This window comes from Haliaeetus albicilla, chromosome 8 (genome assembly GCF_947461875.1).
Source record: "Haliaeetus albicilla chromosome 8, bHalAlb1.1, whole genome shotgun sequence".
Classification (NCBI taxonomy): domain Eukaryota; kingdom Metazoa; phylum Chordata; class Aves; order Accipitriformes; family Accipitridae; genus Haliaeetus; species Haliaeetus albicilla.
In genome coordinates this window covers 3,060,825-3,088,756 of record NC_091490.1, presented here as the reverse complement: position 1 = coordinate 3,088,756, position 27,932 = coordinate 3,060,825, and the positions used below count along the sequence as shown (strand labels likewise).

Sequence of the window (27,932 nt, the reverse complement as noted above, 5' to 3'; positions counted from 1 at the left end):
TCTGGCGTGTTAGCTTTCTTTGGAGAACCAGAGCTAGAACAGCACAAGGCAGCTTCTTCACGGCTTCGCTACCGCTGGCCTTCCCCGGCCACCCTTCTGGGGGCACGGGGTGGGTCTCCCGCTTGTGTCGGGCCATCAGTCGAGGCCCGAGGTGCCAGGGCCTGCGGTGCCATCCCGCTGGTGGCCGTAGGGACGCGGGGCCCGACCCGTGCAAAGCGCCGGGACGGAGCACCTCCATCTTCTTCTCCCCCGCAGAGTCCTTGGCAGGGCGGCCTCGGAGAGAGCCCCCGGCGCAGAGATCCGCGGCTCGGCGGGAAAGCCTGTCGTCGTCTCGCCTCCTCCCGACCGCCGGTACGAGGCTGGGGAGGGAGGGAGGGAAGGAGGGAGGGATCCCCCCCCCGCGCTGTCTCCCGGGGCCGGCGGCACCTTTAAGGGGCGGGCGGCGGGGCGGGAGCGCTGCCGGCGCCGGCTGCGGGTCCCCCCGCCCTCCGCTCCGCTCCGCTCCCTTCCCTTCCCCGCGGCCGCCCGGAACTCGCAGCGGCGGCCGGCCATGGTGAAGATCGTGACGGTAAAGACCAAGCCGTACGGCGATCAGAAACCCGGTACCAGCGGGTTGCGTAAACGGGTGACCGTCTTCCAAAGCAATGCCAACTACACCGAGAACTTCATCCAAAGCATCCTGGCCACCGTGCCGCCGGCCGAGCGGCAAGAGGCCACGCTGGTGGTGGGGGGGGACGGCCGCTTCTACATGAGGGACGCCATCCAGCTCATCGTCCGCATCGCCGCCGCCAACGGGGTAGGGCCGCGCTCCCCGGCGTTTACCTTCGCCTCTCGGCGGGGAAACGGTATCGCCCCGTTCGGTCCCGCTGCCCGGGGAGGTGGGGGGGGGGGGGGCGTGCGAGCTGACAGCGGCAGCAGGAATTGGGAAATCGCCGGTGCTTTGCGTGTCCGTGGCGTGGAAGTCAGCCGGGGAACGGTAGAGGAGCTGACGAGGCTCAGGTCGTGTTTGACGCAGTACAAAATCGCCCGGTGGTTTTATCTCCCTGTGATACGTGCGGTTGCAATCGGGTATCTGCAAGCGCGGAGGTGAGGAAGCAAGTGCAGCTTTCCTGTTACTGCTTTTTCTTGCTTCGGGCGACGGTTGTGTTTTCCAGTTAACAGCACAAACCAGTGGCACGGCGTGCTGGCGGTGAGGTGTGCTGGGTGGGGAGCAGCGTTTCGTTCCGCCACGCTGGACTACGTCTTGCTGCCCGAGTCTTCGTCCCTGGGGATTGGTCTTGGTCCTGTCACTTGGTCAGCCCAAGAGAAGCCCAGCAGGGAATGTGATGTTGTTAGGAATAGCCGCCCTGAAGCTGAATTTGCAAAGGGAGGCCTTTCCCTACATTTGGTCTTTTCCAAATGAAAAACATCCCTTTCTCCTGGGACGCCTGACTCCTCCTCATCAGCAGCAAACTTGCTTCCTCATAGACCAACAAGGAGGGAGTGGGCTGAGGATGCTTGGTGGTTAGGGTTGGACATTAGGGTGAAACCTTAGGGTTACCTGTTTCAGCTTCCCAGTGGCAGTCAGGTGCCTCAATGCCCTTAAATGCCTGGCTTCTTAAGAAAAAAAAACAAAATTAATTTGAGATCGCTGCCTTCTTATGGCATAAAGAAGCAAATAACTTTCTTTTTAAGCCATGCAGAAATTGGTCTTTTGTGATTTGTGGTAGCTGGTCAACTTTCAGTCAGTGTCCCAGCATCCCTTAGCAGCACCGCCCTTGCTGTATGCATCTGTGGAAGCGATGGATAGTGCAGCCTTCCCTGACGGGAAAAGCAGCAGACACTGGTTTGTTTATTTGTTCTAAGAAAGGCTTGGAGTTGAAACGTACAGTTTTCATGCCTGACTGCATGCACAGACAGCATCTTGGATCCCTGTGAATAAGCAGAGTGGGAGACTTGTTTCCTGGGATAAAGCCTTAGTTTGTACAGGTTTTTGGGTATGCACCCAGGGCCTGGTGGGATGTGGCAGCCTTCCAGGCACCGAGGAGTTCTCCGTCATCTACACCTCGGCTCGATTCCAGAAATAAGAAAGGGCCTGAAGGTAAAACCATGCTGGGGTCTGATTAGGTGCTTTCTTGGGAGAGGGTCGAGGGCCAGTCAGTGCTCAAATCCTCATCGTGCAGACACTCGTGTACGTGCAGCATTACAGTGCTGAGCTTGCTGCCAGAGTTGCAGAAGCAGGTCCCAAGGGGCGGACTTGCTAATGGGCATTTGCCTTGTAGTATTTTGTCCGCGTGAATTCAGAGTGCTAGGACAGAGTTGGCTCTGAAGTCAGAAAAATGTTCTGGAAAAGCAAGAAAGGAAATGGGAGGTAGAGGAAGAAAACAGGTAGAAGAATATGTGGGTTAAGAGCCAAGACGCTAATATACAAATTGAGAAGTCTTACTTTAAAAGCTTTTCATTCTGAATCATTAATTTATAAAGCAAGGTAATGGCCATGGCCTGAGACAAAATGTTAGACTATTTCAAGCAAAACTTTAGCAACATTACAGCGTTACCAGTCACCTACTGATGCAGGTTCTCTATACCTTTGTTGTAGCAGGACAGAGGTAGTGGTATAGGCTTGCCAGAGTGCTGTAGAGTGCCATGGAGTTAGCCCCCCACTTTCCACGCCCCCGAGATTCAAAGAGGACTGGCAGGTCAAAAGCACCGCAAAATGAAAGATCTAAGTATCCCATTTGAAAAAGAGGGTGAAAAAGACCTCGTAAGGGAGCACTGAAGAGAAGAGCAAAATATTCCCCAAATTTTTTAATAAATAAACAGCAGGTAAAGCCTGAACATAGAGCCATTGAAAACTTGACATATGACTGCTGGCTTAGTCTTAGTGGCACTGGCCTATGTAAGACAGTGCAAGTATTGTATTGCCAAACTCAAGAATGGTAAAACCATCAGGTCCCAAGAAATGAGGTGACTAAAAATAGAAAGTTTCTTTACCAAATGCAAAATGCTAGTTTTTAATAAATTTCTATGTACTTGCTTTCCTATTTTGGAATGGTTAGGATGCTTGCTTTGTGGTTTTTCTCTGTAACTGCAAGTATTAGTTCCCTGATAATTACCACAGTGTAGTTGAGTAAGAGCCTATGAATATCCTGTTTCTTCGTAATAAATGTGAAGTAACTGGAAGTCGCCTACCCTTCAAAGAGAAGGGTGGACTACTTCTGTTAACCAGTAAGAAGGGGTACTGTGGAACAGGGAACACGTGGTAACTTGTTCCTGGAGACTGTGGTATTGTCTGAGTGCTGGGGCTCCTGGGGGTCTCCTAATTCCAGCAGCCAGGTCTCAGAGAAAGACTTGGTAGTCTCATGCTGAGAAATACTGAGTAATACAGAGAAAACTCCAGAGGTGGCTGCACTGCCCTGTCTGGACACCTGAACTGCCAGTGCCGTTTTGTCTGTAACAGAATGATTATTACAACGCATGTAAGGGGGAATGGTGTATAGGTATAGTAAGAATGTGATAGAAATTAAAACAAGAAGTTTTAGCTTTTCTGATTGCTTGATTGACAAGGTATGTTATGCCAGGCTCTATTCACTCATCTAAAGTCAGCCAGCCACCTGTCCCAAAGCAAGTTCTGGAAAACTGTATTTCTGGTCCTATGGAGTAAGAGGTGTTTGGATTAATAATGTAAAATCATGTGATTTTTAATATCTGGCTGAGTGGTCCTCTCAGGCCACAGGAGAAACCTGGGGACCACAGTTTGATTGTTAGTTTTACAATGTAGAAGGAAAGGATACTAAAGCAAGTTTTTGTTTTGTTTCCATCAGAAATGGTTAATACATAACTAAGTACTTATATTTGACTAGCAATAACTCAATTTGTAGTTGCGTGATTAAGGAGTGTTTATCCTATTTATAAGTTTGCATTATATAAGTAAACTAAAATAGAGTTTGTTGGTTTTACCATTCTCAGTTGGCATCCAGTGTAGCATGCCTGCTTTGTTTTGGTCTGTTGTGCCAGGTTTCCTTGATGTTACTCCCACAGAGTTAGTGCGTCTGAGTCTTTAATTACATGAATAAAATCTTAGAAGCTCCTGTCGGAGCATCACCTGTCAGAGTAGAATTGTGGCTGTACAATAGCTTTTTGTCAAAAGCATGCAAAAATTACAGAATTGAAGCTATAAATCTAGATCTGATCATATACCTAGCACCAGGTTGATTCTCTGTCACCCGCTATGCAACAAATTTACTGTGCCCCTGGTTCCTTCTTAAATAAACAGAATTCAAAGTGCTGCAAAGTAGCTACATTAAAGCAAATCGCTTGAAGGTGTTTTGAATGCCAGGCAGTGCTTTGCATATTAAATACTAGCCTGGTTTTGTTTTACTGCTGCAGGACAAACAGTGCTTTTATTAGAAATACTGCTCTCTACCCTACGAAGTTTGGTTTCTTGGCTTGGCTGCTGTTAACCTTTTTCCCCACTCAATTGTCCCAGGGAAACCCAAGTGTTTAAATTGTGTTGCATTGCTCAGCAGCTCTTTATTTGCCACTGCTCTACTTTTGTAGCTCTGCTCCCTTTTTCTTTGTGCTGTTCTGCCATAGCCTCCAGACCAGTTCCCGTTCTGATGGTGCCGCTGAGCCTATAATAAGCAGTATGGTGCAGTGCTGGCTTGGAGAGCCATGTTCTGGTCCCAACTAGAGTGTGCCCGTGTTCTCGGCTTCAGCATCCCAGCTGTGGAAGGGGCATAGTAGGACCGGCATGTCTGTGATCTGCTTTGGGCATGCTGGTGGGAAGTGTTAGTTGTTGCTCACCCCTATCTCAGCCTCACTTGTTTTTCTTGTCTAGTTTTTAAGAAACCTGTTACCAATATCTCTTCTGCTTGTTCCTGGCTCCGCACAGCACTGCAGTCAGCCTTAGCCTTCTTGGTTTACAGACCTTCGTCCACTCAGCAATTGGCATCGTTATCCTGAAGAATGGACTCCCTCAGTCCTCAGGGTCAGATCTTCTCTTTAAGTAAAAGCTCTTGCTATTAGAAACATCAAACTAAAGTGATCGTAAAGGAAGTTCTTCCAAAATACAATCCCTGTGTACCAGAATTAGAGGCCGTGATGCTAGATCCTATAGGCCATTAAGAAAAAACTCAGTTTCTGGTCTTTCTTATGTTACTGTTTTTCTCAGAAGCAGGAGGGGAAATAGAGATGTGATATCTGAAGTGAGGAAATAGATTGTGCCATGAGCATTCCCATGCAGATGTATGCTAGCTTCAGGTTATGGTGGGTTTAGAAGACAGCCATGCATGCAGCAGCTCTTCCGCTTGGAGACTGCTTTTACACTAGCTTAAGCTTCTTTTTGCCTGTAAAGCTAATTGGCTTATATCAGTTTACAATTGAAGGTTATTAAGGCAGTGGCCAGGTTGTCCAGTTTCAGTGCCTTTTTGGAATTTTAAACTCTACAATAACGAAACTCCTGCTCAAAGGAAGAGCTAAGGTGCTTTGCATTTAATCTCTGCAAATCCAGCAGAGAGAGTTGAAATTCATACTAGCGGGGGTTTAACTGTAATCTCCTGGAACAATGACTCTGTATAACCAGAAAACTCGGCTCTGGCTGTGTTGGTAGGGCAGCAGGATGGAGTCTAATGCCTTCTTTTTGTCAAGGCAAAGTTTGGGATAGGTGAGCTGGACTAAATAGGTGCTACCTATATGTCTTATGCCAAGATTGAGCTGCACCGGGATCAAGAAATGCACTCCTTGCCATCCTGCCATGGTTCTCTCTGAGCTAGCCAGTATATTGATTGATGTTTCAAATGATGAACTGGAACATATCTTAGAAATAACCAGAAATAACATAGGGTATCAGTAAGAAGACGTGCAAAGAAGGATGCATAGGCAGAAGTAATAAAATACAAATGTAATATGTACATTTATAATCATAGTACAAGTTGCAGAGTAACATACTAAGCAGACCTGATGAGTAGACTACAAAGGCTGTCGGCAGTATCATCCAGTTATCCAGAAAAACAACCATCATTCCTAGATTTTTAAATGAGGTCATTGTAAGTGAAACCCAGGAAATAAAGTCTCAGCAGGAATGTAAGTCCCGATCTGGGGTACCACCCCTCAGAGAGGATGCAGTGTGCTTGGGGGAGACTCTAGCAGGAATGACCTGAGGTCGGGCAGATGGGGCCAGTGAGGAGGGAATGAATTTAGCGGAGAGGTGGGGAAGCATGCTGACAGTCTGCCCTGATGCTGTAGGGAGGAGGGTAACAAATTGTTCTCTGGCCTTCTGGGAATAGGGCAAGAATTAAAATTGTAACAGCGTAGGTTTAGGTTAGCCATTAGAAAGTGTTTTGGAAGCTTACAGCTAATGAAACGAGCACGTTGCCTGGGGAGGTCATTGAACCTCTGCCTGGGAAAGCCTCTAATGAGAATGGTTTGGGTAGGGTTGACCTTGCCTAGGGCAGGGTCTAGGTGACTTCTCCACAGCTTTTCTAGCCCTCTTTCCTGCTACTGTACTTCAGCCGCTTTTTATCCCCGGGCCCACAGACGAGGCTTCTCTAGCACATCTTAGTAAGTCTGTGAGAAAATGCTTGCGTACATCTCCCTCTCTCCCCTTCTATCGATGCTACTCCCTGCTATGTATAGCCACCTCACCATCACGTATATGTATTGTGGGTTATTGGCATGCTAACAGACAGCAGCTTGGCTCTCTACACCTCAGACCAGAGCTTCTGTCCCTGATCCCACAAGGTTTAACCAGGTATGTCTCTGCTCCTCAAGCTGGCATCTGGCTGAGCCAGCCAGTGCCTCCTTCTGCTCCACAACATTGACTGCATTTTGTAATTCTGGATTTTTTGGGTTCAGGTGCTGGTTTCTAAGAGGATCCAGGGACAGGGGCTATCTTTCAGCAGGCTGGGGCTGGAAATCTGGAGCATTCCTGGGTCTGCTCGAGGTAAACCAGCTGGAATCCCTCTCCCTCCTCCCTGTGCAGGGGCAGGACTGCAAATGCCAGGGCAGTCCAAGGTAATATGCAGATTTGGGTGTGCTTTGAAGAGCTGACCTTTGAACAGAAAGTTTCGCAATCTTGGTCATTGGTGTGTCCTTCTGGAAAAGGGAGGATCGGCCCTTACCAGTGTGACAAACCTGGAGCCCATCACGAGATCTAATAGCAGTCCATGGGATCTATAGCAGCCTTGCAGATGGTGGTTCCATCCCTAGCCCTGCAGAACCCTTTCTCTGCCACCCATCTGGCTTGTCTTTTAATTTTAACTGGGGTGCAATGTAGGTACAGAACAGTGTTTCTTATTTCTGCAGTGACTTGTATGTACGTGGTTGCATGTATGTGCACTCATGCCATCAAGATGGTGCCAGATATTTTGCCTCTCTGGAATCTCTACAGCAACTTCAAAATGTAGATTTTTAATTCATTCATATGGAAACAGAGTTTTGCAGTTGGAGCAGCACTCCTTCTATGACTAATAGGCTTGCAGTTGGTCTATTTATTTTACTTTGGCTCCGTATGTCTTGGCATTACCAAATGTCACAGACAGAGCAGTGGCTCCCTGGACCGGAGTTGTACTCGGGTAGAAAGTACGTGGTTTTGGCAGCTGAACAGCAGGGTTGTTCAGGGCTGTTGGCACCCTCTTACGGTGAGTGTGCAGGCAGCAGTGCAGGGACTAGAACTTTTCTGTGGGCAGGAGTTAGGGAAATGCAATTTCTGTCTCAAAGGAAAGTTGCAAAATAAGTGTAAAATACCTGATTTGACTCCCGTTGTTCCCCTGGGGTTTCATGCAGTGTAACTTTTTGACTAATCACAGAAAAAGAGCATAGGAGATAATGCCTGTTGCCATATGGTTGCTGTCAGAAAAATTCTCGGGAAGCAGGAAAAAGTTTGCATCTAAACACAGCCCTACAGTGAGGTACATTGACTTTATCTGCCCACCGAATGGGGAGAGAGAAGTGTGAGAAAGAGGCATGGGAAGAAGCTGAAAGGAGACGAGAAGAAGGGCTGCTCATGGAGGAGAAGGCATCGTGGGCCTTGGAGATGCCTGACCCAAGGGTGTTTCCAGGGGATGAGAAGAGAGAATTACTATTCAGTCTGGCTTTTGCACAGTGGGTTCCCCCCACAACTATTTTGCTTGACTGAACGTCAAAATATAAGATTGTACCTTGGAGGAAGGCTGTGCAGAGGATGGGTTAGTGTCAGAGTGGTACGTTGGGAGAGCCCGCCTGCCTGGTCCCAGGCTTGGGGAAGGCTCCAGACAGCCACGGTCTGGAGTGGGTGGGATGAGGGAAGACGGCAGAGCTCACGGAGGAGGAGAGGGGATGGGGCAGGGACCGGCAGTATTGAGCCAAGGGTGGAGCTGCGTGCTCTGCAATATTTTAGTGAGGCTTAAGTCTTCTCAAAATAGTCTTGTTTGTCTTTTTATCATTAACCAAAGTCAACATTTAGTACTAGTTAGTTAGTACTAGTTAAAACATAGTTTTAACTCTGTTCTTTTACGTCTGAAGTACAAGACAGTAAAAGGGGACCTAAGCTAGCAAATGTCCCAGCCTACAGCAGATTGGCTGGTTGGAGGGGGAAACACCTTCACCTCTGGCTGCCATGAGGAGTAAGAGACCTAGGAAACATGACCATAATGAAAAGTTAGGGAGAGAGAAGAGGAAAAGAGATTGGGGTTGTTTACTGTAGCAAAGAGAGGGCACTCAGAGTCTATATGCTAAAGGATTTTTTTTTTTTAACGTGTGAGAAGTTGTCAGGAAGAGGATTATGATCCATTTGTTTTCTGTGTCAGCTCAGGAGGACTTAAACCACAGCAAGGAAGGTGTCCAGGAGATTGTAGGAAAACACTTCTAACTGCAAGGCTAATTATGTACTGGCACAGTTTACCTGGAGAAAAAGATTTCAAGAACAAGTTATAGCCACTTTCTGGAGGATGCCCTAGGTGTATTTGATGCTGTACCAGTTCTGGGGAGAGAGCAGATGACCTGCTGAATTCCTTTCTAGCCTGTAAGTGATCTGTAATGATCAGAGTCATCCATCCCAGATGACAGATCAAATGATCCTTCCCCAGTCTCTGTTCCAGTCCTTCAGGTGGACAGGATCCACCTTTGGTGAGCTTTTTGCACCTCTGAATCTTCTGGCAACTGTGTGATCACCAACCCCTATACCAGCCTTTTTGGCCAATTACTGGTGATTTAGTTTATCCCAAATAGCGATGCACGTGTTGCAGGAGAACCCTGGGACCAGGTGAGCGCCCCAAAGGCGGGGTTGGTGGATATGCCATTCTTGTCCCTATGCTTTACATGCACTAGCTCATCACTGAATTTTATATTTCATTTGATAGAGCGTGTTCCATTTTATGTACATAAGCAGGCACTAATGACCAACACCTTCCTCCCCAGCTTAGTTTAGTTTGATTCCTCTGTCTAGTACATGTGCACTGAATTACATGCACAAATTCCTAACCCTCCATAGGCCTTTTCCCTGCCAGTAAGTCCGTGTGCATCTCCTCCCTGCAGCTGTGGGAGCTGGTAGGTGGCCTGTGCTGTCCTCCTGTCACTTAATGCTGTGGCATTTTGTAGGGCAGTAAGTTTATTTTGCTGGGAATAAGAAGGGAAAGAGCTTGCTTAGGCCTTTTCCTGCCAGGCGACTGTCTCATGTGAGGCTCCCCATAGCTCATTTTGGGAGCTGGATTTTGTTTTCTGTGCCACTAGAGGGAAACCTGTGCCTTTGCATGAAAATAAAGGGCATCTCAGCTGCAGGATGCTGAAATAGCATGGATGTATCAAATACAAACCAGTTGTTTCTAGCTGCATATCCCAGGCAATCTCACTATTGGTGTAAAGTACGTGTCATCCTAGTTCTGCAGTACACATGCTTCAGTGTGGTTTGGTGGGGAAAAGAGAGGAATTAAGGAATCAAATTCTGAGCCCATGTGAAACGGATGGCTTCTGGGGCTCTGAGACAAGAGGGCTCTGGATGGATCAGGCAGCTCGGTTCACATGCAGTGTGTTCAGGCCAGCGCCCTGCAATGTCCCAGCTTTTGTCTAAGCCAGTGCTTGCCCCTTGGACAAGCCTGGGTAGGTGGCTGTGTGGGGCAGCAGCCTTTAGGCTTCCTGCAGGTGGCTCAAAGAGCTTTGCTTTCTCAGATTAAACCTGAATTAAATTCCACTTCCTTGGGAATTGAATTCCCTCCCTAGGAAGCTCACCTGGCTGCTCGGCTCCCTTGCAGGATCTGGCTGATGCCTTTGCTCAGGTAGAGCCTCTCTCTCCAAAGGTGTTTTTCTGCCTTCAGTCATGAGGTTTCCCCTCAGTCTCATACAAGTTACCCAGCTGGATTCAACATACTGATGTATATAACAGGATCTCTTTACCCCTTGGAAGAAAATTTGTCAATTGTTGGAGCAATGACAGAGTTGGCACCTCAGGAAACAGTCCCGTGAGTGCCTTTGTAAACTGTCACAATTCAGCTGTGTACATGTCACCTTTCCCCCCCTGCTTTTTAATAATGGGACAAACTGAGTCATTACAAAGTGTATGTTCTTTAATTGCTCCAGTAATATCTATAAATTGTTTCCAGCAGCTTGGGCAGAGGACTCTGAATGTTATTGAAGAGGTTTGGAGGAAACTCTGATTTCATCTAGCATTCAAAGTTACCTTCCCCATGTTCAGGAACATGATGCTTCATAAGTTTATTGGGATCTGAGTCTCTTCTGTATTTGTTTAAGCTGCTGCAAAACAAATAGCTTTATCAGATGCAGTTTTCCAAAACATCTGGTAGTTTTTTGTGTTTTTAATAACTCCGGTTGCATATACTGCCCTTGGTGAGAATTGTGTGGGTATTCAGTTGAAACCATTGCTCTTGTGGATTTTTAGCTACTCTGGGTTTTTCTTAGTTGAACAAAGGTTGATCCGCTGTTCATCGTCCGTAACGTCCCTGTGTTTGAGAGGGAGCCCATGGAGAAGTCAGGTTGTCAAAGCAGGAGTCGTATGAGCAAACTGTAGGTAACAGATCTGTTGCCTTCCATTTTAAGAGTGACCTTTAACTCATCAGACTTTGCAAAATAACTCCAGCAGAGTGCTGCCGTGCCTGCTGGAGGCTTACCTCCAGCCAGCCGGCTGGCCCCGGCCAGCGGCCTGGCGCTGCCGTGCAGATCTGCTTGGCTGGCGAAAACCCTGGGCTCCGCGCTGGGGTAGCACGTCGGTGCATCCGAGCAGAGGGCTGAGCTGCTTGCCGCTTCCCCAGTCGCCCCTGCCCTAAGGGAGAACCGGATGGATTGATGGTGCTGGGCTCCAGTGGGTGATCGCGCCGAATGGCAAGGAGCTGTGCCTGTGGAAAACAGAAGGTGATAAAGAAGACCAAAATCCTTTCCCAGCCGTTTCAGTGAGGGACGGCAGCGTGGAATTGTGTATTCTCTGTGACATTGATCCTCCACAACAAGTGCAAGGAAACGTCTTCAGTTACAGAAACCACATTCAGCTCAAGGTTCAAGGAGCTATTTTTGGGTGCTCAACAACTTCACTGAACTTCTGTGTAATAGGTGGGCCATTGCTGGTGTCAAGATTGATTTTTGTATTTTGCATAATTTACTTTTTAAATGCATTTGTATGAAAAAAGAACATGGAAGACGCTCCTCTGCCTCTGTTGACCATGCCGACAACTCCTTATAACGATCAGAAACCAGGAACCAGTGGATTACGGAAGAAGACCTTTTATTTTGAATCCAAGATGAACTATTTGCAGAATTTTATCCAGAGTATATTTTTTTCCATAGACCTAAGAGATCGACAAGGATCTTCTATGGTAGTTGGAGGTGATGGGAGATACCTTAATAAGTCTGCAGTGGAACTGATAGTCCAAATGGCTGCTGCCAATGGGGTTGGTAAATGTTAAATGACTAAATTCCTATAGTTGTGTAGCTGATGAATGCAGAAAACCATAATAAATTAGTCACTATGAGATTTAATTGCCCCAGACTTTATTCAACTGCTAATAGTTAACTTTTTAATGGAAAATGAGTTTGATAGTACAGAAATTACTGTTTTTTCACTTCTAAGTGATGCAGTTGGATAGAAATATGTGGCAATACACATGCAGCAAAGAAAATAAATACTGCTGGGTTTTTGTGTGTTCTCGTTTTGTGTTTTGACATGCCACAAGCTCTTGGCATCTGTGGATTTCATAGTCCCTCCATCAGATCATAAAACCCTGATACTGTTAAGAAGTGAAGAACTGGTAGAGCCATGGCTCACTGTTCAATGGCAGCGCAGCAGAAGCTCTTTCAGCATTGGTCTGAGCTGCTCAGCAAATGAAAAGGCAAAACACAGGGTTTGTTTTTTCTTGGCAGGTGTAAGTTGTGGCTATGTGATAAGTACTCTGAGAGCCTTTGAAAATTGAAATAAGATGAGTTAGCAAGTGAGTGGCAACCTTTACAGTGATCTCTGGTTGTGCTGGAAATCTATTTGGGAAGTGGAACAGAAGGCTTGTCTGTTTGCAGTAGAGCACGGTTCATGCACTGCAAGACTCTGGGCACTGAGGTTTTCCTTTTGCTTTTTAATAAGAAGTGACTCTGCTATCTGTCCTGGATCTCTTAGTGCAGAGCAAAACTTTAAGAGACCTGGCTCTTAGGAGTTCGTTTGACAGAAAAACTTAGCTGATCACAACAGGGTAATTTGTAAGGAACAGATGAATAGGAGGAGAGGTGTTGTTTTTTGGTGTTTTTTTTTTTTTCTTTTTTTAAAATGTACATATTTTCTGTTTTGGAAAAAAAAATTCTTTTGGCATTGCAAATTAAGGTATTCCTCTTAAGTCAGTGTATGGGCTGAGCAGAAGAGCTGGAAAATGTGCACAAAGAGCCAGGTCTGCTGCTTGGACTGTTTGACACTAGGACAGATTTTCTGCTGGTAAAGGTGAGATTAGACTGATCTTCACCAGCTGAGACTTTTCTTATGCATTTCTTTCCAGCAGTGTGGCCCATGTCTGGCTAAAATATAGTTTTGCTGCTGGTTTTGGTATTTTTCATTGATTGTTTTTATACAGTGTGGCTAATACTTGTGTCTATCAGCATTGTGCTCATCTTGCTCTACAGAATAGAAGGGATGAGTCCAAGGATGTTTTCAAATATAAAAAGCCACGAGGAGGGCATGCATATTGTGTTTTGAGTATGCTAAAATCTCTTTGTTGGTGTGTAGCAGAGATGTATGCTGTTACCTCTACGCATGTGGGATCAGTAGGTTTTCCAAATTGTGCCAAGCACACTTGCTATGTCGGTAGCATCACATTGCATGTTTTAAATGATGATTATTTGGTCAAAGGAAATGACCAAGGTAGTTTGTCCACTTAACCTGACTTGTATAAATAGAAGTGTCTCTATTCGGAGACTGTAGCTGTGGCACAGTATATAGGATTGGTGCATCTTGTGATGCATCTCTTTTCCAGAAGGAGGACTGGAAGGGTGTGCTGATGACACGGTGGAGCTGTAGACAGCAGCTTCCGTGGGCTGGAAAAGATGTTTTCAGTGTGAAAGCATCAGCCTGTGATGCTGGGGGGAGGACGGGGGGCTGCAGGAGGTCTCCTCTATTGCCCGTGTGTATCTTTGTGGGGGTTTCAGTAAAACCAGGGTGCGAGTGTTGCCTGGATTGCTTCAAAGTGCTGTAACCCAAAATTGCTGCACAAAGTGGCTCTGTTTGTGAATGGCTCTGTTTTGAGCATTCTGTGAAAGGTATTTCTGCATCATTACATCCTTAGATTATTCTCATAAGAAATTCCAGAGAATTAAAAAAGATTAAGTGTAAATTGCTCAGCACGCTGCTACACTGAGCAACCTTTTCCAGTAGTTACCACAAAGGATTTAGCATTGGATGGGGGGGAATGACAGCTGAAAACCTCTGAAAGCCAAGGAGGACCCCAAATCAGAGAGCAGCTTGTTATGGAGACAAGTTTTTCTTCTTTTTCCTTCCTCGCTGCGGGAGCAGCAATGCACATGCAAAAGCTGCAGTTCAGGTGTGTGGGGAGGACAAGTAGAGTAAGGACAACGGATTTGATGTGTTCACCCAGCTCTCCTGCAGCTGCTGCGTGGTTTGGAAGGGAAACCCCCTTGTTTTGCCAGTCCTTCGCAGCATCCCTTGAGCTGCGTGCGAGGCCTGGCAGAGCAGCGATGCAGAGGGGCCTTTGCGGCTGAATGTGACCCTTGAAACGAACCTGGGAAACAAAAGATGAAGTTCTAGAGGAGCTTCCTGGAGACTGCATTAATTCTCGGTGAAATTGAAGGAGCAACACTTGGAGGCTGGAATAAAACACGAGACAAGGTGTAAGAATGGGGAAAAAAAGCAAAACCCATGTAGGTTGGGCTACTTCAAATTAAATGTATGGTGTAATAAACTAGTGCAGACAGCCTGGTAGATAGGCACTGTGAGGGCTGTAACATTAGCTACCATGGCCAGCTGAAAGAAGGGCATTCACTTTGGGTTTATAAACTGCTGTTTCACATTTTTGCTCCTTGTTTGCTAGAGGTGCAGTTCTTTTAGCGGCGCCTTCCTTGCCCAGCTGGTCTGTGACAGCTGTAGCATGTAATAACTGATCGGCAGCAAAGCTGGAGCTTAGCACCAGGCAGTGCTGCAGGAGAGGAATCACAGTCATCCAGTCCTCTTGGCTTAGCACCGAACGTGGACCTTCAGTCTGGGCATGCTGCCTTTTGTTTTCTGGTTTATGCTGTGTTTGAATGAAATTCCTCCTCTTTTCTCAGTCGTATACAGGGTCTAATCTCCTCAGTTGATGGAGAGTAGTCTCGTATTTTTTTAAATCTCTGGCACCTCATTTGGGGGCTATGGTAGGGAGCATGTTCTTCCAGAAAAATATTCATCTTCTGTTTTATTACGTGAACTCCAGCAACTGGATCCTGATTACCTTGTATTGCTTAGCACATTGGTCTGGATTTAATCTCGGTGATATTACTAAATTTATGGGAAGGAGGTGTGCTACCCGCTGTGAGTAGGAGAATCTGCAGCTGGTCCCATGGGAGTAGTGATGATGTTTGATTTTTTTTTTGTTGTTTGTTTTGTTTTGGGTTTGTTTTGTTTTGGCTTCTCTCAGTCCCATTGTGTCTTTTGAAAGCAAATTTCGAGACCATAGCCAAAGGGGTTGTTGTTTGGGGGTTTTTTGTTTTTTTTGGTGGCTGTTTAGATGCCTCTGGAAAGCTCAGCCCTTCAGTGCAAGCTGCCATTTCCAGTTGAGCTGCAGCATTCATAAAGGAAAATGCTAAAAAGGCACAACAGAGCGGGGTCAGATGCTGACCTTCACAGAGGAGAGCGGAGAGCTTCGGCAGCGTCCTAGGAACAAGCTGTTTGCTCGCAGAGAAGCGGCACCTCTGCCATCAGCACACCTCCTGGGGGCTCTGGTTACCTGTTGCCAGTGTTTGGGGTTTGGTGGTTTTGCTGGTGTTAGGATTTGGGACTCACAGTACTTTGTTTCGCTCTTCAATTTTCAGATTGGCCGCTTGGTCATCGGGCAGAACGGCATTCTCTCCACCCCAGCGGTGTCCTGCATCATCAGGAAAATCAAAGCCATCGGTGGCATCATTCTGACAGCCAGCCACAACCCTGGTGGGCCCAATGGGGATTTTGGCATTAAATTCAATACTGCCAATGGAGGTAAGGTTGCTTGGTTCATTTTGATTTGCTTTGTTTCTGTTAGGCTGTTTCTTGTGTTGGCCCCTAATATAACTGTCTTAATATCGCAGAGATTCAGTGCCCTGAGCAGTGGGTTTCCCTAAACAGAGCAAGTGATTGATCTGCTCCCCTCACACCCTGATACTCCTCTCCAAGGGAGGTGTTCCCAGCTCCAGGTCTTTTGCTGTACTTCTGAAGTGCACTTCTCGTGCAGTCTGATTCTTTAATGTCTTCCTCCTCGACCATTGTATCTTGCAGGTCCTGCTCCTGAAGGTATCACAGACAAAATTTTCCAAATCAGCAAGAAAATTGAAGAGTATGCAATCTGCCCAGATCTCCAGGTGGACCTGAGCACCATTGGGAAACAGCAGTTTGACTTGGAGAACAAATTTAAACCATTTACAGGTAAACAACTATTCTTCCGCTTGGAAAGTTTCATTTCAGGTGGAGTCAGTGTGGACCTGCCTTGAACAGACAGGGACATTTTGTGTTTCTGAAGGACAGATGTGGCCATTCTGATCTTTCCTTCTCATCTCTTGGATAATCCGAGCAAGGACATCGCTCCTGGTCACCGTGTCATCCTGGCTTTTTTTTTTTTTTTTGGCCTGCATCTTACCTTGTGTAGATACTTTAATTATATCATTGTTTCTGTCCTAAAAAAGGTTGTACTTCAGTAGGTAAATCTGAGCCATCAAACTTTGTTAAAATCAGAGACTTTTGTCTGTAAGATTACCATTAACATGTACTTTTGAAATGGACAACTCTGCAGTTAAAGTGCATTTTCCTGATTAAAAATTATAATGTTAGTGTTTAATCTTTGTAACTGATTTTTTTTTTTTCCCCATGGTTTCACATACAAAAGCTGTCTCTGTGAGTGGGTAAGCCATTACATTTCACACATGACTTTTGTCGATTAGCAGTGAAATATGAAAATACATTAAAAAAAGACTATTGAAAAACACTTAACTGCAAGTATTTTTTACCATCTCCTGGTGACCTGTGCTTGTAATTAAAAAAAAAAAAAAACAGAAGATTATAAAATTTGTATTTCTCTCATTCTCTGTAGTGTGATTTTTACGTTAATGAGGTTTTCATGGGTCTGTGTTTATATGGCCTCTTAGTTGCAAAGGTGCAACTTTTTCAAACTATTAGGTGCACAGTTCCCATTGACTTTGGTGGAAGTTGGAGATCTGGTTATTTATTTATTCTTCCTTTTCCTTTAATTCCAGTCTCCAGGTAAGCAGAGTGGAACTGAACCCTCTCAGAAGAAGTCCAGGGAGCTGTAGCTGGGAACAGTGTTTGTCTTAAGGATTATGTTGGTCTGTTTGGTCTGTAACCTGATTAGCAGTGACAGCCTGTAATTAAATTATTAATGTAGGACCATTATTATTGTCTTTATGAAATGATTCTATGGGATGTTTAAAGGCTTTATGCTGAGTCTTGGCCCTTTGCACTAAGGACTGTCAGCACACTGCCACATGTAGCAAAATCGTTTTTCTGCAAAGATTTCAGACTCTGAGAGTTGGTCTCTATTTACTTTTTTTTCCCAGTGGAAATTGTGGACTCAGTAGAAGCTTATGCGAATATGCTGAGGAACATCTTTGACTTCAATGCATTAAAGGAACTGCTTTCAGGGAAAAACCACCTCAAGATTCGCATAGATGCTATGCACGGAGGTACGGGTGGACTTTGGGTTTGGGGCGTCGTGGGGGGCCAGGTGTCCCTGGGGCTTTGCCATCTACTTCAGAGAGAAAGCTTTTTTCTGGAATTTATATCTGTCACTTGTGAATTCATTTCTTGTTTTGCAACATACTGCATTTTTCTTTTTGCAGGCAAACTTTTTATGGCTTTACGTTGTTTTCTTTTGTCAAATGTTTGGACTTGGGAAATGTTTGGGTTCGGGGAGGATCCTGTGTGGCTCACACACGTTAATCCATACTTGAGAGACAGAGGAGGTTAGAGCTGATGCTGCCCTGGTAGAGTTTACGTGAGTCAGTGTCCCATGAAGGTCACAGCAATTAGGCAAAGATCTGCCCATAGATATTTGAGTACAAAAATGGGACCATTGGACTGTTTTATATAATTTAATATATAAGCCAAGCTTGTGAGTCTCTTTCAATAGACATTTTCAGGAGCACCCTAGCTTTCTTAGCATCTTGTTTCTCTTGTCTCAAGAACATTCCCATTCCTATGCTCACTTATTTTTTATTGTCTACATTATTGGTGTTTGAAAGCAGTAAATCCTATTGTACTGCTGGATATCCATGAATCCCGCATGCACTTTGTTCTGTTATATGGGGCTGTTGTACTAATACCTCCGTGCACAAGCCCTTCACAGTGGGGTCCTGGCTCACGCGCTGAGCCGCTGGCATAGGGTCATCCTCACTTCTAAACCCACGAGTGGTCTTACTTATTTAGTGGGACAGCCCCTCAGCTGAAAAGCTGGCTTTGGCAAGACCTTGTGTGCCTGGATGGATCAGGCTTGAGCACGCCTATGTGCTGCTTGGGGCTTTTGGCGTGAGCACTTGTGCTTTAGTGCAGTAAACCAGATAAACTAACCCAAAGTGAGCGGATCGGAGGCCTGGGTGGTTATGTGGCTGGTGCAGAGCTGCCTGAGGGCAGAGGCTGACTCTTTCCTCTCCATGTTTTGCCGTGATAGTTGTGGGCCCTTACGTGAAGAAGATCCTGTGCGAGGAGCTTGGAGCCCCAGCAAATTCAGCGGTGAACTGCACCCCGCTAGAGGACTTTGGTGGCCACCATCCTGACCCCAACTTAACCTATGCTGCTGACCTTGTCCAGACCATGAAGACGGGAGAGTATGACTTTGGAGCTGCCTTTGATGGAGACGGGGTAAATGGGCTGTTCTGTATTCACCTTTTTGCCCTCTAGTAATTTGTGTGGGAGTGATGGCTCAGCTGCTTTTAAGCAGAGAAGGATGAAGGCAAAGACCTTTTTTCTCCCTCTCTCCCTTCTGTAATTGCAAATAGAAGTGAACCACTTGCTGCAGTTTGCCACCATGGCAATAGTTGGCTACTGTGTTAATAACGAAGTCCAAACTGTATTTAAGTAGCTTTAAAAGCTGTGAAAAATCAGCAGGAAGGTGAAATACTATACAGGTGTTGCTATTTAACTTTTTCAAAACTCTGTATTTATTTCAGTACAGTCAAAAATCTCTCTGAGTTGTTGCGTTGATAGGCTGCACCTGCCAAGTGGAACAACTTCTGCCATCGCAGCCTTTTTGTGCTAAGCAGGGATAAGAGCTGTTTCTCTCTTGTCTTCACCAGGATCGCAACATGATTCTTGGGAAACACGGCTTCTTTGTGAACCCCTCCGACTCCGTCGCTGTCATCGCTGCCAATATTTTCAGTATCCCTTATTTCCAGCAGACTGGAGTCCGTGGCTTTGCCCGGAGCATGCCCACCAGTGGGGCTCTCGATAGGTAGCATCTACCTCTGTGTGTGGTGGGAGAGGGGAGGGGAGCCTTGCCAAGGAGGGGGACTGTCCCTTTTTTGTGGTTTAACACATGTCTATAGAAGGGAGTGAGTGCATGGTCTGCCTGAAGGGTGAAGCAGTGCCAGGGCTGCTGCGGGCTGGCTGCCAGGGGAGGCAGTGAAGTTTAATGAATTAAATCCTGTTCGGGGCCATGGCAGAGCTAGGCTCTGCTCTTGGCTCTTTCTTTTCTCTACAGATAAGCCCAAACAAATGATCTTCCCCCCCCCCCGCTTTTTTTTTTTTTTTAATTTGATAGTGATACTTACTTTGTGAAATGCTTTGAGATGTACAATTTAAAATGGGCTTTAGAAGAGCTATGTGTTTATATTTATTCTTTAGTTGTGCATCCCACCCATTTTCCAAATGTTACACTGGGATAAAATAGAGGATTGCTGTACAAAGATTTGTTGATTGTAGAAAACCAAAACAGTGGCATGACCTGCCTTCAGTGTTACCCCAAAAGAGATGCTTGGTAGCAACTGAAGCTCCTGCTGCAGTATTTCACATGGGAGCGCTAAGAGTCCAGCTGTGATGTGACTTAGCCTTCTTACCTTTAAAGGGTGGCCCATGCTACAAAGATTGCTTTGTATGAAACTCCAACTGGCTGGAAGTTCTTTGGAAACTTGATGGATGCAAACAAACTGTCTCTGTGTGGAGAGGAAAGTTTTGGTACTGGTAAGTCAGTGTTCCTGATTTCACCAATGATGGTATTATTCCTCCTCTTAGTTCTTCATTGTGCTGGGTAGCTGGGGGTTTATCTTTCATGAGTAGTTGTTAATGCTTCTAAAATAATAAAATAAAAAAAGAGCTTGCAAGAATCACTGGTGGAAACGAACACAATGCTAAAAGTTTTGTCAGGCAAGAGCTAGTTCTCCTTTCAGTTACTTAGGAAGGCATACGTAGATACGCAGGAAGTTTAAGGGCCTCTTTACTAGCCCGGTCATTGAGTCTATGGGGATTAAGTGCAGTGTTAAATGTATTTTTCAACTCTTGGTGGCCAGGAAAACCTTCTAAATGTTTTCATTTCTGGAAAGAAATATGGTTTGGAGCATGCAGTTTTATTAGGGAAGGTTTCAGGTCACTATTAAATCTCTGAGCTTAATAGGGCCCTCATTTTCCTGTTCTAAAAACAAGGTATGATTTATAAAGTTTAAATTAACACTTGCCTTTGAACAGTCTAAGCAAGTTATTAGGTTACTGAGAAACAAAGTGAACATCTTAAGGAATTTACTAGGGGTGTGCACGTGACACAAAACTATTATTTGTGCAGGGAAGTTAAAGTGAGCAGATTTTGCTCTGCGTCGGAGCGGCGTGCTCAAAACACGCAGTGTTCCCGGGAGGCCTCAGCAGTTTCTGAGTTCTCCCGTGGCATCTACCACATGGTTTTAACGTCGTGACTGTGGAAGCAGGACCTTCCTTGCATGCAGGAGGTCAGCACCTAATTCATGCACAAAAGCTGAGTTTTACCTGGTCTGAATTCTCCCCGAGATCTTGTTTTTCCTATTCTCTAAAGACCTCTGAAGACTGGAGGCAGCTGGTAGGATATGCAAGGCACAGGGTCTTGAGGGAATTTAGGTTGGATGATTTCAGGCTCAAACCTTGTGTGTTTTCATTCCACCACTCCATATTTCAGAAGAACATTTTAGCCTGTGTGTGGCTGTCTCACAGAGCAGGGATGACCTTAAATCCCCAAATGCCTGAAATTAAGTGCTTTGTGGAACTGGGGTGCACAACTTGACCTGAAAGGATCGCCCCAGCTTTTCTGTAGCTAAGGAAATGGCATCACAGACTCCAGTTGAAAGCAGTTTGCTGTGGAGCTGAAGCAGCCTTCAGTGGCAATATTTTTGCAATCAGATGCTGTTCTGATACATGGGATTTGGCTTCAGGTTGGAAGGAAGGGGGAATTTCAGAAAATGTGGTATCTCTGTAAAGAAATCTTGAAGTAAATCATGAGTAAAAAAAGATTTTGGAGTTTTGCCCTGAATGATTTCAGCATACGTTAAGTTTATGTGCTAGACTTTGGCTAATGAGAGGGCACCAGCATTTCAGTAAATAAATAAAAACAAAAAGCAGCAAATGATTCATGGAGCTGCTGATAGGAGATGGTCTCTAATGAGCAGCTCTCTAAAATTGTTTCCATCTTTTATCGTATGAGGAATGAGCTCATAGTTTCTCTCCATCCCCCCAATAGGTAAGTGACTCTACAAATAAAAGTGACGGATTCCATTTGCAACAGGGGCTGAGAGAGAGGTTTGAGATTTTGGCCATGCAGCATCATGTCTGAGTGGCCAGGAGCTGAAGCAGTTCTGGGGGGGGCAGATTAAGAAAGGGCCCAGGAGTGTTGGATGCCCCCCGCCATGCAAAGGGGGTTTGTCCATCTGGCAAAGGCACTTTAAGGAATGAAAAGGGGTGAGGAAGGTTGTTTGATAGTAAGTTAATGAGGAGTTGTTTGGAGCCGGACAGAATGTGAGTGCTGAAGGGGAGAGAGGTGAAGGAGCAGCCAAATAGACCCAGTAAAAATTGAAACAAACTGTGAACCGGTGGGACTGGAGTCTAGGAGCAATTAGAGTAATGCGACATGACAGAATTCCTGCTTGCTTTCTTAGGTATTTTATTCCAGCAATAAGTTGATACATCACATGGGACTTCTGTTTATTTAGCATTCCTCTCCATCACCTCTGTACAGCTCTCTCCGCTGTAAAGGACCGTGAGGATAATTTATCACCGCATCCACAATAGTGGGATTTGTGTAAAGCGCCACGTAACCCATGCCCCAGCCCCCAGCCTTTTTCCCCAGATGATTGCCCACTCTGGCAATTCTTGAGAGGGTAAAATGGCAGCTCTCTGCATTAGCACGTGTACCCTGGCTCCTTGGGATTTCCTTAATTACCTCTTTGGAGGTTTTCCAGAGCTCAAAGGATAAGACTCAGAAGTTGTGCATCTGTGGGGCACAGCGCCGATCTCGCAAGCCAGCAGCATGGAGTCTGGGTTGGATGTATTCTGGGCTGCCATTTAATCCCTCGTTTAATTTAGGTGCTCAGGGTGCTCTCTAACTTGCAACACCGTCTCGGGTTTCCCGAGGGCCCGGGTGCTGTGCGGTCCCTGCCCTGCCACTGTCAGCCCCTGTCCAGTCTGCTCCCAGGGCAAGGCTGGGCTGGCCTCTGATGGTTTCCTACTCTCCGTGCAATGCTTGTTTTGGAGGAATCCTAGTCTAAACAGGGTTTTTCACAGCCTTTCAGTGCCTGGCACCTGGGAGTGAGAGCAGGCACGAGGTGCTCTTCTGGTTTCCGCATGTGCACGAGGTCTTTCCTTGAGCTGCCGTTTGCCAGCCCCGCTGGCTGGTGCTGTCCAGCAGGCTGCTCTTCTCTCCGTCATGGGGTAATTTCAGAGTCATTAGGGTTTGGCTTCCTCAGCGAGGGCTGACATTTTTCTTGGTGCTCAGCCAGAATATGTGCTGATCAGAGTATGCTGATTTGGCAAACGGTACATGACAGCTGCTTGAAGAGGTTGATGCTAGTCCTTCCTGAGCTGTTCCTTTGCATTTGCCCTTTTTTTTTTTTTTTTTTTTTTTTTTAAAATGACCTTTTTACTGTGCATTCCCCATTACTTCCTTGGGAACGGAATTAAGGATCTGTGAACAATAAGTGTGTGTGTGTGCTAAAAGGGGCCGAATGTTTTATTTGGGCTATAGCTAAAAGCAGATGATATCTTGAACTGTTTTAACAATACAGCAGGGATCGAGCTCATGAAATGCCTTCCATTTGTGAGTATGTACGGCTGCCAGTTGGATGGAGAAGAGGGGAACAAGGTAGGGCCATAGCAGAAACTCTTGTGTGAAAGGAGGTGGGAAATGTGTTTCTGCTGTGGCTCTCTGCAGGCTCCGACCACATCCGCGAGAAGGACGGGCTGTGGGCTGTCCTGGCTTGGTTGTCCATCCTAGCCACCCGCAAGCAGAGCGTGGAGGACATCATGAAGGATCACTGGCAGAAATACGGCAGGAACTTCTTCACCAGGTGGGGAAAGTGCTCCTGACCACCTCACACTTACCTCTGTCCTGTGTTCGACCCTCCAAGGTCAGAGTCCCCAGCACTGATGGCACCAGCATGTGCTACAGCAGTGCTGTTCCTGCCTCGGTACACTTGCTGTTTTTGTCCTGTTGCAGTAATTTAAAACTCCCTGAGCAGTTTGCTGCAGTGTGCAACATATCTGGGTGAAATAAAACAGTGGGTATTCACCTTAACCTCTCATGATGTCCAGTTTAGGATTTGTTATTCTAAACATAAATCTAGTAAGTATCAAAGCCTGCAAAGGCTGTACTTTTTATATATCCAAGGTATCTTTTTTTCTTTTAATGGAGGTTTTTTTTTCCTTACAAGATTCTTTTTTGCCATTGGAACAGTAGGTTTCTTGAGACCAGAAATCATAAGTGAATTTGTAGTATCTTCAGTGATGGCAATGTCTTATTGAATGGATGCTCCAGCTCCCTAGGCCATTATTTACCTGGTTGAGTTTCTGTCCAGCCCCCAAATACTCTAATTTAAACTGCAGTAGACATGGAAGGTGAAAAGGGAAGGAGTGAGAACCAACCCAGCCAAATAAGCAGAGGCGGGAACGCTGTCTGGAGTGAAAGCATTAGGCAGAAATCTTTCAGCTTGCAAGACCAACATGAAAATTCTGTCTCAAATTGCCAAATGAAAGAACTTGCCTTTTTCTTCCCCCCCGCTCCCAACACAAAGCCAGCATACATCTGAGGCATTTAAACCTGTGGAAAAAATGCCAAAGTCTAGAATAAAAAGGCAGTCTTTTAGCACCAGACATATGTCTGCATAGCAAGCTAAGTGCAATGGTAGGCAGGTTAGCAAGCCTGTGCGTGCTTCATCTAGCCAGCCGGGCAAATAAAAGTGGCGCAAATCACACTGGCAATCAGAGTACAAAGTCTCAGATCCTGATGTGTGCTTCAGCCACTCTCTGCTGCCTCACTTGGCTGGGTTAATGAGATCAAAGCTGGCACTGGTATGTTATCATGTGCTGCAATCACACCTGCATTTTGCTGTGGGGACAAACACAAGGATGTTCAGGCAAAATTGTTACTATGAGGAACCTGCTGAGATCCTATCAGCAGAATTAGAATAAATTCTTTGCAGTCAGCGTTGTTGGAGTCTAGCCCTCTGTCTTCGATATGCCTAGTGCAAGACAGCACAATTTGCGCTTTCATCTCTCCTGACGCCAAATGCCTGTGATATGTTGAAGTGTATCCCACGGATCTGTGTTAGATCGTAGCTATATTGCTGCACACAGATCCTCCTCTCTTTTCTTCCTGTCCTCTCCTCCAGTAAGGGAGTAGAGAACATCTATGGGGCAGACCGCAGTGTTTCAACAAGGGCATCACAAAACATTGCTATTCATTACAGCCTCCCCTTCCTAATTTTTGTTTGATGGTGACTGGTTGTAGATATGACTATGAAGAGGTGGATGCAGATGCAGCTAGCAAAATGATGAAGGATTTGGAGACTGTGATGTTTGACCGCTCCTTTGTGGGGAAGCAGTTGTCATGTGGTGACAAAGTCTACACAGTTGAGAAAGCTGATAATTTTGAGTACAATGATCCTGTGGATGGAAGTGTCTCCAGAAACCAGGTGGGCATAGCCTGGCCTTGGCTGAACGTGACCTCAGAGGGGTGTTGTGCTGTGTACTTCGGGCTTAATCTTTGTCTGTTGCATTTGCACCTGCTTGAAAGTCACACGTTGCATTTTTCCCTTGGAAAAAATTTTCTGCCTGTGTGTTTGCTGGTGGGATCCTGCCCTACATGAGGGAAATTGCTGCCTTGGAGAGTGAAGGGTCTGGAGGCTGCTCCAGCCCCAGCAGGTCCTGGAGGGAGAGCAGAGCTTCCCTAGAGCCGCTCTGAAGGGGAAGGAGTGACGGAGCGGAGTTGAGGAGGATCCTTTGGACGATGGGTCAGCAGCTGAGAAACGGGCTGTGCTGAATACAGTGTTGAAACCCCACTGGAGCATGAGGCACAAACCCTCCCGTTCAGGTTTTGTCTTGTCTCCAGCGCTAGACCCCCCCGGTTGCTGCAGGCAAATCCTCCGTAGGTGCATTTGTCCCTGAGCTGATGGCACTCCGCACATGCTTGTCCCTAAAGAGGGCAGGCAGCATTGCAGAGTGGCTCTAACTGGGGATTGAGTTCCAGGCTCCAGAAGTCATGGGGGTATTAAATACATGTGAGACGAGTAACCTGTCACCAGAGATTATTGAAGTAAAAATGTCCTGTAGATGGATTGGTTTGACAGCATAATGTGGAAGCATAGTAAGTGGGGAGGAATAATGGGGAGAATGTTTGCCTTGCCTGTGGGATGACAGGAGCATTTTCTTTACGTCCTATTTTTGTGGAATTGGTAACCAAGTGGTAACCAAGTGGGTTGGTAATGCTGTGTCTGACAAAGAAGCAGTCCCTGGCTCTTGTTTCCAAGCAAGCCCTGAGGCGAGGGACCTTACAGCAGCAACGTGCTTCAGTGCTCAGGAGCTCTAGCAAGTTCCCCAGAGTGGGTTAGGAGGGACACTAGCTCCTCTGGAAGTGGACAGAGGATAATGGAGCCTTCTGTGGCTCCCTAAAGAGGAGGAGCTCAGGGATTGTGCAGGTCAGGCATAGCTGCGCTGGGTCTCATGGAAAATACCTTGGGTACCCAAGAGGCACGTAGCTGAGAGGCTTTTCTCCTCCCCTTCTGTCTTTCCAGGGCTTGCGGCTCATCTTCTCTGATGGCTCCCGCATCATCTTCAGACTAAGCGGTACAGGCAGTGCTGGAGCAACTGTGCGGCTGTACATCGACAGTTACGAGAAAGATGCTCAGAAGATACATGAAGACCCACAGGTAAGCATTGCATCTCAAGTCATGGGCACTGCTGGCTCCCAACCTCCCTAAAAAGTTTAAATCTTTGCTTAGCACTGCCTTGCTTAGAGCTATGTGGAGGTGCTAGGTATTTTGGAAGCAAGGGCTTTGGTATCTTTAATCCCAGTATAAATAGATTTATTAAAAAAAAAAAAAAAGCTCTATGTGGAACAAGTGTTACTTATTCAGAATCCCTCACAGCTGCTCCTGCAATCACACATTAGTTTTTCCTGTTTATGTTACATCTGTGCCTGGTTGCAGGTGTGGGAGGACACTGCTTCAGTCCAGAACTGATCTTCTAATTGAAGTGTTGCATTGCTAGGGATAAAATGAGGTCATTCCTATACCAAGTGTGGGAAATACTTGTTTAAAACAAATAAATAGGAGTAAAAGGATGCAGTTGTATATAAGATGGTGCTGACCTGTTCTGTACTAAGTTTAACACATATTCTTTACAGCATCATTTAAAAATGCTGTTGACCTCTCTTATAGGCTCAGGAGGAAAAGAATCCTCATCTTATATTCCCCAGCAAACAGTCTTTGAGCTCTTTTTGCATAACTTACTGTGCCATTATTGACAAAAAGACTGGAAAAACCCCCACATTCTGAGAGGGACAAACTAAACTTAACAGTTTAACTGTCCTGTGCCGATGGCGCAACAGAGTTTGGAGTACAGCACGATGAGGGTGGCAGCAGCGACACCGGAGCTGCGCTTGGGTTTTCTCACTGCACCTGCATGAGGTCGTAACACTGCATCCCTCACTGCGCCTTTCCTCTCGCTGGTCCCACAGCTCACGTTGTGAACCTGAAGCAGTCCTTTGATCAGCAGTGCCAAGTTTTGGGTGTCCCGGGCTGACACCAGACAGACGCCTGCGAGGAAAGGGTGGACACGACGGGCGTAGGCTGCGCGTGCTGCTCTGCTCCGTGGTTCTGAGCTGTCTCTTTCCTTTCTGCAGGTCATGTTGGCACCTCTCATTTCTATTGCACTGAAACTTTCACAGCTTCATGAAAGAACCGGCCGCACCGGTCCGACCGTCATAACATAAAACCTTGGTCAGACACCGTGTTGGAGTGCACACCGAGTGAGGGAAGTCAGCCTGTCTCCCCTTTTATTGTCAAATCTGTCACTAAAAGAGGAATATTAATTTTATCTCTGTATTTAAGAACACTATTGAACTCCTAAAGATAGACAATAAAACCCAGCCCCTGTCAGCACTTTGTGTGCACATTGCTGTGCTGCTTTTCTGCGTCACACAGCACTGCTGGCAATTTGTGTATGGTGCTCATTAGCACAGCCTTTTGGTTTAGCATATGTATTTTTTTTTTTCTTAAACAAAAGGCTCTAGAAATAACAAAGAGACTAAATTCTTCAATAGCACAGAGGTTTTTTTCTCTCTTGGAAACTTTACTGGAAAAGAAGCACAAATACTTTATCCTTGTTAATACATAGTCTTTTAAATGTGATGTCTCTGAATCAGCAACGGCTGTGTATTAAGGCTGAGTATTTTTCGAGTAGGTGGATTTTTCCCTTTCAAAACCAAATTATGTAAATTGACCTCCATTTGCCTTCTGTATAAGAAAAAACCCACAACAAACCCTCCACACAGAAATGAGCAATAACAAGCATTGCAGGATATTAAAGTGATACAGGCTACAATTACTGTTCAGTGCTCTTTTATTTTCTTTTTGAAGAATGAAAGACTGTTTTGATGAGCTCTCCTTTGGTCGTATGTGGATGGTAAGATCCTTGGAATAAGCAGATTTGCAGGCATTAATGTGCAGTATCTTATCCAAGGGCACAGAGAGGGTCACTTTGGAAACACTTGTAGCTGTTCGATGTTAATGCCCTGCAGCTGCACCTTCCTGCCCTTTTCCTGGAAGCCATCCCCTCTGATTTGAGCCATGTTCCTGCT

At 46.0% G+C, this 27,932-nt stretch overlaps 1 protein-coding gene across 2 annotated transcripts; it reads left to right on the top strand.

The window, feature by feature from the left end:
* Positions 1–481: 481 nt before the first annotated feature.
* Positions 482–27,676, top strand: PGM1 (phosphoglucomutase 1). Of its 2 annotated transcripts, none has more exons than XM_069788520.1 (11): positions 482–796; positions 15,460–15,622; positions 15,899–16,045; positions 17,191–17,316; positions 18,300–18,490; positions 18,925–19,079; positions 19,692–19,807; positions 23,010–23,145; positions 24,585–24,768; positions 25,867–26,001; positions 26,976–27,676. In XM_069788520.1, exons 1-11 carry the CDS (start codon positions 551–553, stop codon positions 27,063–27,065), a joined length of 1,689 nt encoding a protein of 562 aa, XP_069644621.1. In that variant the 5' UTR covers positions 482–550; the 3' UTR covers positions 27,066–27,676. The 2 variants fall into 2 exon arrangements, with proteins under 2 accessions (XP_069644621.1, XP_009920536.1); XM_009922234.2 differs by lacking the exon at positions 482–796 and adding an exon at positions 11,580–11,852.
* The last annotated feature ends 256 nt before the right edge of the window (positions 27,677–27,932 follow it).

Excerpts from the sequence above, each read along its gene's own strand:
- PGM1 (XM_009922234.2), top strand. The coding sequence starts at position 11,595 with ATGGAAGACGCTCCTCTGCCTCTGTTGACCATGCCGACAACTCCTTAT. Across the intron at positions 15,623-15,898 it reads ATTCAATACTGCCAATGGAG|GTCCTGCTCCTGAAGGTATC; the intron begins GTAAGGTTGCTT and ends TGTATCTTGCAG. Across the intron at positions 19,080-19,691 it reads ACCAGTGGGGCTCTCGATAG|GGTGGCCCATGCTACAAAGA; the intron begins GTAGCATCTACC and ends TTACCTTTAAAG.